Raw genomic sequence first — 13,340 nt, forward strand, 5'->3', positions numbered from 1 at the left:
GTGCTTTTACAGAGAAACATCCAAATCTTCCTTGAGATTTCAGCCCACTCCCTGCAAAGAGACTCTGATCAGTCATGTGAGAAGACTGAGGTGAATGAGGGTGTGTTGCAGCTGTTTCCCATAGGGACCACTGGGGAGTGGGGACTCTCATATGAAGCTCCAGGGTCAGCAGAACTATGCTAAGGTCTTGGTGATCCTCATCAAAACACCTATTTGGCTGACACTGGAAATACCATGTGACCTAGACCCATCACTGCATTATACATGTCTGTTTTTCTCACCGCTTGTTCTTGCTGCCCAGAACTGATTGAATTACCATTCTTAAGCCCGTCAGAAAACAGCTGCTTCACCTTTTACACTCGTATGTCTGAGCTTCTTCATAAAGATGCTCTGTGTGGCGTGACTGGAGCTACCTTTGATCCCACGTATCCACAGGGAGATGTTGTTTCACTTATTGCTTGTCCAATAACAGGTGGAGCTTTAGCTGCTTAAATACCAACAGAGACTTCTCTGCTTTACTGTCTGTTTTGCAGTCGCTTGCAAAAACATTCCTAGCCCTTGAACTTTTCCACACTTTGTCATGTTACAGCTGTAAACTACATTGTATTTTATTAGGATTTATGTGATAAACCAACACGCTACAAATCTCACCCCTACGGAGGATTTGCAAGAAGAAAGCCATAGGAAAGCAGTTAACAGCAACCCATGTTGGAAACGCGGCAAACATAAGGTTCACTCGTCATATTAGACCAGGGATGGGCAATTAATTTTTTCACACGTGAAAAATCTGAAATGTGTTGGAGGGCCGCAGCAGCAACGACACAAATTTAATCTTGGCATTATACGTTTTCTCATATCTCTATTTATAATAAAAATTTTAAAGCAGATTCTTTTGGTAATACGAATATTCAGCAAATATTTATAAAAATTATCAAATTGTGGTTTAGGTTGAAGTGAGAATTAATAGTTATTCTGTCATAATGGATGTGCAAACTGTTCCAATTCGCTACTTTGGATTACCTTGTCCAAAATCTCTCTAAGATAAATGAAAGTTTGCGACAAAAAGTGAATAAAAGGTTAGGAAAACTTTTGCAAGGCACTGTAAATATTATAATGCAGCTTTTTCAGAAGATGCCTTTTGCATAGAATGTGAATTTAGCCCTTGCCCTTCCTTTGTGAGGTGTTTTATTGGATGGACAAGCTTGTCATCACCTGCACTTCACAGCAAATGCGCACTCACATAAACCTGACCATGTGTCAGCTTTACATCTCAGGCTTTTATCAACCTGGACTGAACATTGACCCTACTGAGTGACTACAGCTTATCTTACCCTGGCGAACTGTGATGTTTCACCCCAGGATTTCCTAATGGGCAGTATGTGTTTTCAGACCAGCAGGTTAACCTTTGCTGGATGCAGCCAGGGTCACGTTGCATGTGGTTTGTCAGGGTTTTCAGTAAAGCGAGTGTAAGCCTAACATAAAAACAGGATTAGAAGTAGGTTTTATTTAAGGGATCTGTGCATCTTTTGGGTCAGCAGGACAGGAGATGAAGCCAAAATAAATCCCAATTGACATGATTGTCAAGTAATCCATTTTGCAAATGATGTGGAGCATGCGACGAGCACCAGGGACATGTTAAAGGAATTGATTGAAAAATGGATGTTGGGCTCTCATTCACCCTGCAGTTGCTATTGGATGTCTAGTTGCCTTCTAAACGTTGACCTTATGCCTCTTGTAGTATTTCCCCTTGGCCCTCTGTCGCTCACATGCCACACATTCACCAGACAGCCTGGTTTCATGCAATAAATGTATAATTCATGTAGCTTCTTTTCATGTTGGCGGCACACAGACAACACACACTCCATGGCATGAATTCAAAACCTTCGTGGCTGAACTCGCCATGCGAATGTCAGCGGTACAGGCCCCTGCTGACGTCTCTGTTTGTGGTCTGCTGAATCCAGGTCCATCTCCTCAGCTTTAGGCCGGATTAGAGAGTGTTTGCTCAAGACCCTGCAAAACGCTCACAAAGCTCCACTCCTGTCCACAGTCTACACACACAAACATACGCACAGAGATACAGACGTGTTGGTTCACCTGGTAGAAATGTCTAAAGTAGACTCTTACACATTCTTCATCTCGAAAAGTCTGGAATTTTATATGAATCTATCCAGGAGAGGATAAAAAACAAGTTTACAAGTCCAGATATTTTTTCTTATTCCATCATCTAAAAGACAAAAATCGAAATCTCTATCAAATAAAGTGAAATTTAATACATATTTTTAGTTATATTATGTCCTTTAATTTTTATGTAAGTTTTTGTCCAACTCATTGACAGTTTTACTTTTTGACTGACAGATAATGCACAAAGTAAGTATGAGAAATGCTGGTTTTATTACTTTTTTAGCCAAGACCCTCTTAGATCAAGACTTGTTAATATAAGATGGAATATGAGTTGTTAACTTTTGGATCCTCATGGCTAAACGACAGGAATTACATTAAGTTACAGATAAAGTAATAAAACAGCTGTTTTAAGAACCACCCAGTGATTGTGGTGTTATTTTTTTAAGTTTTACAAATGAAATAAATGTATTGTGTTTTTTTTAAGTGTAATTTAATGGATTTATTTTGTTTAGGAACATTGATATGAAATCCATATAAAGACATAGAGCAAATTGAAAAGGTAAAATCAAACAAAACACACAAGCATAGATAATAAAACCCAATTTGGTAAATTTAATCAGACTTTTTGTTTTTACACTTTACAAAAAATAAAAAATAAAACCCAGCTATATTTACCATTTATTAGCAATAAATATGGAAAGTCCAGTACAAAAGTGCAAGATAAACTATGCACACTCTAAATTACTCATGAGACGGTGTTTTTTTTTTTTATAACAGTTTCAATTTATGACTAAATGATTAAAGTTCTGCATTGGCATTAATATTTTCACTCTAAATCTGTTTGAGTAAGAATAAAAATTAACTTGGCAAAGCTTTCATTGGATTACTTTATCTGGTAGATCACATTTGCAGTTTGGACATAAGATTATTAGAATTTTTCTTTGCTGATTGTCATATTGAACTGTGGGAGGATGGTATAATTGTGCTTAGACAAATAAAGATGCACTGCATCAGATTTAGGACAATCAGACTCACTCATTTCTGTGTGAACTGTCTGTGTCTTTGGGAGATTTTCTGGGAAATTTCCAGAATATCCATTGGTATTTTGGGATGGATTTCCACGGATCAGTGGGTCATCTAATCTATTATTCAGATATTGTGCACCAAATATGTTAGATTTGCTTCCAGACTGGCTCCTCGCTGTTCACATAACCTGTCATTGAACTTATGACTGTCCCTCCCATAATCGTCTGACTCTGTAGTTAATTCAGAATTTATCCAAATCTCCTTTTATCAACAACTCATTCAAATTGCTTGGCGAGTTCATCCAGTAATCCCGTCCATCAGCTATACCTGCTTAATCTTGTCTGGGGTCGTGGGAGGGTGGAGCCTGCTGTAAGAGGTTTTAACTGAGACTGAGAGACATTTGGACATTGCCACCTGTGTATTACAACACCGAAATAAATACACAGAGAACCATATGTGACCGGTCCAAAGACACTGGTTTTGTAAGGCAGTCTTGTAAAACAATTCCTGGAGCTTTGAAGGCCTTGCTGTACCATCTGTTTACCAAAAATTGGTGAGGAAAACTGCCAACATATGGCCATCTAGCTAAAGTTACAAGAATATAATTAATCAGAGAAGGAGCCAAAATGTCAACGGTAGTTGTGGAGGAACTACAGGTCACTCTACAAATCTCGCATTAGGCAAAATTGGTGAAATGTTGATAGAAAGACAACAGGATGTGTCTTCTACAGTAGAGACAGCAGACACATGGAAGAAGGTTTTCTGGCCAGATGAGACAAAAACTGAACTTTTTGTGGAGTGATTAACTTGAATACAGCATGGTCACTTTGAAAATAGAGGTAGAGGCATGATGTGGGACGTAGCGGAATCAGGGAAATCGATGGATTGAGCATCTAATTGAAAAGGGTCTCTAAAAATGCAGCCAGAGATACAATGGGATGGCTTAGATCAAAGCATAATCATGTGTTTCAATGACCTAGACCCAAGTCCAATTGTGAATTTGTGGTAAGACTTGAACATTTGCAGATGCTCTCCACCCAACCTGACTGAACTAATTTGCAAAATTAAAAAAGGGAGAACATTTCAGTCTCTAGATGTGGAAAGCTGGTGTAAACATGCCCCAAATTTCTTGCAGCTAAGCTATAATTTTAGTGAAAGACAGTTCTACAAACGTCCACAAATCATTTCTGATTAAATAAATATAGAGACTGCACACTAAGCGCTGTTTGACTCCCTGTTTGCTGATATGTGAAACAGATTCTACACATTGTTGTCACTGTTGCAAATGGATTTAAAAGGATTCGAATGGGTTCAAAATGGCCTGACCCCTCATAAGGGTCACTCTGGCTTCATCCCGCCATTCAAAATCACATATGCTAGCTTAATTGATCATTAAAATTGCCCTTAGCTGTGAGTATGTGATTGCTTAGTTGTTGACCTCTGTCTACCCTGCATTTCACCCTTTGACCGCTGGAGATAGGCTCCAGTCCACAGCAGGAATTAAGCAGGCGTAGAAAATGGATGGATGATGCTTTGCTGGTGTGAAAGCATTAATCTGATTTGTAAGTAAGGCCATTGTATCTAATGAGGCATGGGCTGCTAGACAATTTTCATAGTATAGTATATAATTCTACAGTATCTGCATAAAAATAAAAAAACTAATTCTTTTTTTTTTTCTAGTTGTTTTTATTCAAAACAAAACTGCTGCTGAAATATTGATTATTACTGCGATAATCATGTGATTTTCATGATTATTATTTATTTTGCATCCAAAGTTTTTAAGCAAAACATACAACTGCCAAATAAAGAGGCAAATTTGAAGTTCTTATTGTGATAAATGTAACCTTTTTAAATTAATGCAAGTGTAAAAAGCTGATATTAGTTGGTTAGTTGGGCTATCTGCTGTGGTCGAGTCTGCAGTCAGCTGTTTGCCACATTTCACTCAGAATGAGTGGCACTCCATTAATTTGTTCGTCATAGTGTCGGATGGTAAATTTTTGAAAGTTTTTTCAGACCTTGTTATACCTTGATGTCTGTAACCGACCCTTTTATAATAATGAAAAACTTATTTTCTTATTTTTTAAAGCAGTTGACTTGACCCCTAACATCTGAATATTGTTTTTATATCTTGTCTGTAGAGCACCAGAACTATTTCGGGGTGGATGAGAATCTGGGACCAGTGGCGGTGAGCGTCCGCAGGGAGAGGCTGGACGATGGGAAGGAGAAAGAAGGCATGCAGTACAACTACCGGATCACCTTCAGAACCAGTCAGGTAAAAATCAGCCTGTAATGAACCAGTGGATGCAGGGCTGAAATAATGTATTTGCGAGAGTTAGAGAAGGTAGGCATAACAAAAGATGGATATCTTAAAAGATCAGTTTCTAAGTACTTGAGTAGCTTCTTTATCAATTACATTTTTACTCATATTTTATTTATTTCCTTATTAAACGGCTACTTTTTACTTTTTACTTCAGTAAAAATATGTTGAAGTACTCTTAACTCGAACATAGCGGCAACGATCCAGCCAAATTTGCAATACTGTAATTCCTCAACACTTTGTGTTATCTGAAAAATTCCAACGGTTTCCAAAAGGGGAGACTTTGCTCTTTCCAGCCATTATTGGGTTATTACGGTAATTTCACCAGCGCCCCAGCAGGGAGTGAAATTAGTCTCTTTTAATAGACAGTAAATTGCAAAAATAACTTGCTAGACATTGAAAGTTTCAGTTGTTATGGACAAATGGGCAAATATATTTACTCACAGGACTTTTAAAGAACTACGTACAATAAAAATAAGCAAAAATATCCAGGCAGAGATTTTAAACTTAGGTCTAATAGGGTTAAGTGAAATTTCTGGGTAGTCTACCCATGTCTGGTTAAAGCAGAAAAGTTCACTTTAATTTTCAGACATTGACAAAAATTGTATTTTATGCAGTGTATGTCTGATGTGCAATGTAAATCTCAGGATATGCTACCATGGTAGAAGTCTGCATATCAAACTCTGGTTTCACTTTTGATTGTTGGAAAGTTCAAATTTAGTGGAATCAGAAGGCACATGCTGCAAAATCCACTTTTTACTTGCAACAACATGTGTATTTCATAAGTCATTGCATTCGGCATGTTAAGGTCAGCCAGCTTAGGGCTCAGTCACGCAGTGAGAGTGGTTCTGCTCCGAGCTCCTCGATCTGCTCCAGCCGTCCTGGTCGGTCATGCAGGCACCAGAGCTGTCAGTTGGGTTTGGTGGTGATCATATTCACTTTCTTGCTGTCTTTAACACACAACCGAGCTTGCACACACATGCTCCCACGATGTGATTAATCCAAGAACTGAGATGCACAGCCTGGCGCAGCGAAAGCTTTCCTTGATTGATGCTGGTTGGTCTCACTCACTGAATTATTCAGGTGCAACAGATGTGTCAGGCAAGGAAATGTCACCGATATCCAGCACCGTTCTGGATTTGAAGCCAGGCGGCCATGAAGCAATGTATCTGGGTCATGGTGGCCATGCAGGCTGCATCCAGACAATGTTTTAGCTTCCTAACCACTAGAGCGTCTGTTTGAGTTAATTCCTCTCATTTAGCCCCAATGCCCTCTCTGACTGTCTGCACCGCTGCCTCGCTCACTCTCCCTGCCACACTAAGTCTGTTAAGTAATCTGCTTTTCAGAAAGCCTCTCTGTCAGATGGCCATTGACTGCTGACACTAATGTCCATAGTCAGTGTGGACAGAAATGGGATTTATGGGTGTAAATATGTCTTTGATGTTCCAAACAACAGCATGGGTTTACAGACTGTGTGTTTTTTTCTACTAATGGGGTTAATAGTGGAAGACCACTCAACGTGTATTGCCTGGTTAGTCTGTGTTAATTATTTAAAATTTGAGTCCTTAATGTAGTTTGGAGGCATCACAATGGATCAACCAGCCAGAATAACAGGGCACAGCACATATGACAGAAGAGCCAGAAGTTACATACTGCATTTCACCAAATAAATCTTGTTTGTTTATCTTTTCCGCCAGTTGACGACCCTCCGTGGAGCCATCCTGGAGGATGCCATTCCATCCACGGCGAGGCATGGAACGGCCCGCGGCCTGCCGCTTAAGGAAGTGCTGGAATACGTCATCCCTGAGCTGAACATCCAGTGTCTGAGGCTGGCCCTCAACTCTCCCAAAGTCCCAGAGCAACTCCTCAAACTGGACGAGCAAGGGGTGAGTGGACTCATGTCATGTTTCAGACAGGGGTTAAGATCAGAGATGGGTAGAGTGCCCAAACATTTTAGTCAAGTAAAAGTAGAAATAACATTAGAAAAGCAAACGGAAAGTCTTACTTTAGCTTAAACTGTAGGTGTGTCTGTAGCTACTTCTCCATTGCAAATGAGCACGAAACGTTGCCAAACTGTTTCACAGTCGTGGTGTTTTGATTAAATAAGAAATGCAGTTAAAATTACACGTGAATAAGCTTGTTCACTTAATAAGTCGTTAAGAAAACATGATCCTCCAACTACTTCTTGTCGTCTTCTTTCTTCATGCTTTGGCAACGTCCAGTTGTTGATCATGTGACTCGTGTGATACGAACAAAGTGTTTCTACTTCAGTTTTGCTTAATTAATTGAAATCCGACAATCTTTGCAACTATCAATAGGATGTATTTGGCGCCCCTGTTGTGATCGACTGTAGCTGCAAGACTAGTGAAAACGTCTCAATTGTATTACCTTATTTTCATTAAAAAGAGGTTAATGTGGTGCTTTTTATTTTAGAAGATGGAGGGTGTCATCTGGAAGTCTTTCTCCTTGAACTCCTAATAATGCTGAAGGTTCTCTTCAGTCACAGGTGTCAGACGGATTCATTGCCTGATCTCAAGGCCTTTAATTTCTCATCTAATGAAACTACAAGACGGCAGTGGGAGTGGGAGCATTAGCCATGTTTTACTATCAGGAAATCTGCTGCTTATTAGTCTAATTGCATTCATTAGTGCGTGCCCATCATTCTAACTGACAAGGGAAAGGCTCTCATCATGAAAAGCTCCACCAAGCCCACCTTTGTTTCTTTAGATATTTTTTTTTTACACATTTATTCAAGAGCAGTGGAGAGTCCTTTCTAAAGCAAATGAATAACAGTCGAATTTACAGATTTTGCATATGATTACCCTGTTAAATGTCATTGGAAATGAGCAGCTTTTCTTTGAAATCTACAGACACATCATAGAGAAACTGACAAATCCATTAGGAAAGGGCAAAAGGTGATGAGATGTTATAAGGAAATATATTCAAAAGAGGAGAGTGCAAGTTAATTAGGGTTTGAAGCTCTTCCAGATGACCTTGATCTTTTACACACTTCAACCCAAAAAGTCCAGTGAAGCTAAACTTTATATTTAGACAGTAATATTTTTTGTGATTCAAATGTATAATCTTGTCTTGAGTCCCTCTAATTATGTCGACCCCTCTGCAACTTTAATCTATTTATGAGAAAAAAGTCAGTATTGCACCAAAAGAGTAAAATATTTTACTCCACCTTTTCTGGAAAGTTAAATTTGTGTTTTTTCTGTTTTATTTTTTTTATTTTATTTTTTTTTACATAAGTGATACTAGGCTATGTTTTGTTGGTCAAAACAGCTGTATGTTTAATGTTTTTCCTCGCTGAGTGAGTTAGAGAGCTGTTCTCAATATCTTTCATGGTCAAGAGGAATCCTCTCCTGGCTTTTAGTCTCTGCTGTAATTTTTCCAAGACTTAAGAAGAAACTGATTCAGATTTCTTCTTATATGCTCCAATGACTGAACTGATTATGCACAGATGGCCTAGAAAAAACATAAATCTGTTTAATCTGAGATGAGCTTTTCATTAACAGAGATCACAAATTGCATTTATTTCTAAGGTATTTAAATATATTTAATATTTTCTATTCAAAATATTTAGCACTCGTATTTTCCAAAACATTTATGTAGTTACTTAATTGTGCAAACTAAATTAGTGAGTGCAATGAATGAATGTTGGAATAAACAATGCAATTTAAGAAATAATTATAAGACAGACAAGAAGGGAAAATAAATACATGAATGAGTGAAAAAAGGAAAGTAAATGAATGAATAAGTGTGTGTACAAACTCCTTATTCATGTTGTTTTTCGCTTGGACTCTCAGTTTAAAACAGAAACCCTCACAGCTCAACTCTTACGTATAATTTAAATTTAAATCTGATTTGTTGCTCCAGTTCAAAAGAGCAATCTACCACCTGCTAGGGTTGTTGTTGTTGCAGTGCACTAAGTTGTATTGTTATATGTGGAAATTGAACCTTTCAGATCGGTGACCGCGATGGTTTCTTTTCTGGTATCGTTCTAGCTGAAGGAATCTGAAAACCAGTCGTCCTGTTTGTCCTGTTTAACAGAAAATGAGTCATCGATCAACAGACGTGGAGCCATAAGTGTTTGAAAAAATGTAAACAGATCCTTCATCTATCAACATGTCCATCTCAGGCTGTGTTTTGAATTTATTCTGTAGTTCAGGAACAACCCACACTACTTGAGCTAAAAAAAAACCCTCACAATTATTAAATCCTGTCCTCAGACGAAGACGTTGCTCTTCAACTCCGGTTCATCTTACAAAGATGCAAAGATTTGGTTTTGAAGAATCTGATAGATAAGTGCTTCTAAGAGTACAAAAAGAAACTCTTCATCTAAGCCTTAGGATCCTAAAACAAATGATAACCTTCAGACAGTCCTTTACCCTTTAGAAAAAGAGCATAAGCTTTCCATGAATCCTTCAAAAAAAAAAAAAAAAAGCCTTCAGAGTTGATGGTCAAACTCTCAGAGCCTCTCAGGAATTTAGACTCAAAATTAAAATGCTTACGTACCAAAAGTTTATTAAACGTTTATTAAGTACGTTTTCAAGACAGTTGTGACATGCGAGACATTAAGCATCACTGAAACTGAGGCATGACGCCATGTCTGCTCAGTCACAACATGGTTTGAGGATGATTTTATTTATTTTTAGACAAAGCAAAGATTTTATCGCCATCCTAATCAGATTCCCATCAAAAGGGACTCGACGGAAATGTTTTGTAAAAGAAGGATGTTGCTGCAAAATAAATGCAGATATTTAAAAATATTTGTGGCCATGGGGTTAGATGTGCGGTTTAGTAGCGTAGCACAGCTTTCTTCTACAAGGAACAGGGCAAACCTGAAGGTCACACCCTTGGCTTGCTTCTGGTGGGAAGGTTTTTTGGAGCTATTATTCCATGCTTTTTGCAACATAAGTAGATTGCAGTGGAAGCAGATGTCACATTAGTGTTGCATGCACTGCCAGGCCAATGCTGTATCCCTCAGGTGCCTCATGACTGTCTCCAGGGACAATGTTGCCCTCATTTCTCCATCCACTCAGTAAGAATGCAGTATTTGTGTTGTGACTTTTAAAACCTCCGTTAAGATGGTTTTGCAGTTATGTTGCAGAAATGTTCCTGGATTAAAATGTCCTCACTTCCTGTTAAGGAGCTGATCTGTTCCAAGAAAGAGATGTGAAATATTCATTAAAATATTTTACACCTTTTCACATTTTGTCATCTTACAAATACAAACATAATAAGTGTGTTTAATGGCGCTTTTAATATGATTATCCATCAGAAAGTATTGCAAAATTGTAAAGTGGAGAATCATTAGAAAATAATGATTTTTTTTATAAATCACAATTTCACGTGTATTTATATTCAACCACTTTTACTTGAATACTCTTAAGTCAGACTGCATTTCATGAATTAAAAAATTTAGCTCACCAAAAAAATTATCAATTAAAATTAAAGTCAACAACAGAAACTGTTAGATACAAAACAAAGCATGTCTCTTTAAATGTTATAATAGAAAGAACCAAATCCTCTCACCTTTTCTGATTTAAAGAATTGGTTAGATATAGTAAGTGTTTTCATAGAAAGAAAAAAAACAAAATCCTGTTCTAATGGCAAAGAATATGTTTTTAACATTTAATTCAATTAAGAATTTGTAGATTGGATCATTTTCTTCTTATAAGGTGACAAATATTTGCTTTCAGCAAACATTTAGTTAAAAAAAAGTGCAACAAAGTGGTGTGGTCAGATGAGGCCATAATTGATCTTTTTAGTTTATAAAAAAAGTTAATTGCAAAAATGTCACACTTGAAAACATTCTTCCAACTTCCATTATGCTGTATTAATGCAAAGGAAGTTTTCTTTTGTTTTCTAAGTACACACAACTTTGGTTGATATGTCACCTAAAACTTAACTAAAACACTTTAAAGTTGATTTGTTTTTATGAGACAAAATATGAAAAAAGTTTGAGGCAGCTGTATCTGTTGGAGAGTTGCTGAATTTAGGTGACCTGAATCCACTTTTCAGGCACCGATGTGAAAGTCCTTCATCCATTCTGTAAGGATGTGCTGGAGGTTAAGTAAGTCCTTATAATTCCAAATGAAAAATAGAAGACCACATCATTGCACATCATGCAGTTTCCACTGAGCTTGAAGGTATAATAGCTTCCCATCACGGCGGGAGCTTCAGCACGGAGCAGACTTGCTGATAGAGGAGTCGCCATGACAACCGTGAGGGGAGCACGCCAAGAACTGATAACCTGTAACGGGGGGGTGGGGGGAAGAGACGCTTCAAATTGGTTTCAGTCTATAGATCATTTATTTTCCTTCACAGAGAGGAAAACCTTTTTGGTCTTGCAGATTGACATTTAGCTGGAGGAGTCAGGCTGGAAATATTGAACTGCTTGCACCAATCCTTAAATAAAAATAAGGATATGTGCTAAAGTTGGCAAAGTTTATGGTAATAAATCCACATCCGCTGCCTAATGTATCTAATTCATTCCCTCGTCGCTCCACAGCTGCACTTAAGTTGAAGCTAATAGTGCGGCTTAATTTACGCTCCGGAGAGCTCAAAGCCCGGCTTCGTGAGAGGGGATTTCATCTCTCCCCTCGAAGGGATGTAAAGGCCTTAACTTGAGCTGCAACATGATGGAAAGGAGAGACTCGCCACTGTTGAGTGTGCAACATTTCAGCAACAGGAAGTGATATAGTAACTCTGAGGTATTTGTGTGTGTTCCAGCTAAGCTTCCAGCACAAGGTGGGGGTTCTTTACTGCAAGGCGGGCCAGAGCACGGAGGAGGAGATGTACAACAACGAGAGCGCTGGCCCGGCGCTGGACGAGTTCTTGGATCTGCTCGGCCAGCGGGTTCGCCTCAAGGGCTTCACGAAGTACAGAGCCCAGCTGGACAACAAGAGTAGGAAAAAGGCTGTTGCATAAACTTAAAATGTGCAAATGTATAAACCTGCATGAATGATTTGTAGCAGCAGAAACCATTCTAGGGTTATTACAGTTGACTAAAATGAACAAAATAACAAAAACTGACATTGAAACGGCTTTTTTGTTAACTGAAATAAATAAAAACAGTAATTAAAAAACTATAACAAACTACATAACTAATAAAAATTACGTTGAATCTAACTGAAAAAAAGCAAACACACTCTAAAAACTAACTGAAGTCAACAAAAAGAAACTCACAATGAAATAAAACTGTTATAAGAAAACCCCCAAAACTATTATAAATCCATACCACATCACTTTATTTCTAAAGCACTTAATATTCAACATAGCGGCTGACCAAAGTGCAGTACAAAAGTAACAAAGAAGAATAAGAAAATATGGTAAAACTTTATTTGATGGGGTGTGCATAAGACTGACATGACACTGTCATAAATGTGACATTACATCTGTCATGAAGATGAAAGAGTCTTCATGAATATTTATGACTGTTGTCATGAAGTGTCATTCGGTAAATAATGACACTTTTAATGCAAAGTTGCTTGACACGAATGACACAGTCGTAACCATTCATGAAGACTACTTCATGGTCATGACAGATCTTATGTCATATTTATGACAGTGTCATGTCAGTCTTATACAAAACATCATAAATTCAAGGAAGGAGTGCAACATTGAGAGACTGATGCTAGCTCACTTTGGGTAAAAAGCCAAAGAGAGAAAAGGTATTTCCATTTTTAAAACCTGTTTGTTCTTCATTTGTTTGTGTGCAGCTGACTCAACGGGAACGCATTCCCTGTACACCACCTACAAGGACTACGAGTTGATGTTTCATGTGTCCACCATGCTCCCCTACACACCCAACAATAGACAGCAGGTAAACTTTGTGCTTTATTACCTCCACTAATCACAACATTTG

General features: G+C 38.0%; 1 protein-coding gene across 5 annotated transcripts in view; it reads left to right on the top strand.

Annotated features, from left to right (window-relative positions):
• Positions 1-13,340, top strand: part of LOC103137653 (signal-induced proliferation-associated 1-like protein 2) — a 120,767-nt gene that overhangs the window by 41,747 nt on the left and 65,680 nt on the right. For all 5 annotated transcript variants that reach the window (XR_001662035.1, XR_001662036.1, XR_001662038.1 and 2 more), the window contains 4 exons: positions 5,286-5,419; positions 7,162-7,350; positions 12,206-12,380; positions 13,195-13,298. Coding sequence is in view for 2 of the 5 variants with exons in the window: in XM_016671181.1 (XP_016526667.1) it covers positions 5,286-5,419; positions 7,162-7,350; positions 12,206-12,380; positions 13,195-13,298 (602 nt within the window). In the remaining 3 variants the exon portion in view is untranslated. The remainder of the gene's footprint in view (positions 1-5,285; positions 5,420-7,161; positions 7,351-12,205; positions 12,381-13,194; positions 13,299-13,340) is intronic.

Source organism: Poecilia formosa, unplaced genomic scaffold (genome assembly GCF_000485575.1).
Source record: "Poecilia formosa unplaced genomic scaffold, Poecilia_formosa-5.1.2 Scaffold42, whole genome shotgun sequence".
In the NCBI taxonomy this organism is placed as follows: Eukaryota; Metazoa; Chordata; class Actinopteri; order Cyprinodontiformes; family Poeciliidae; genus Poecilia; species Poecilia formosa.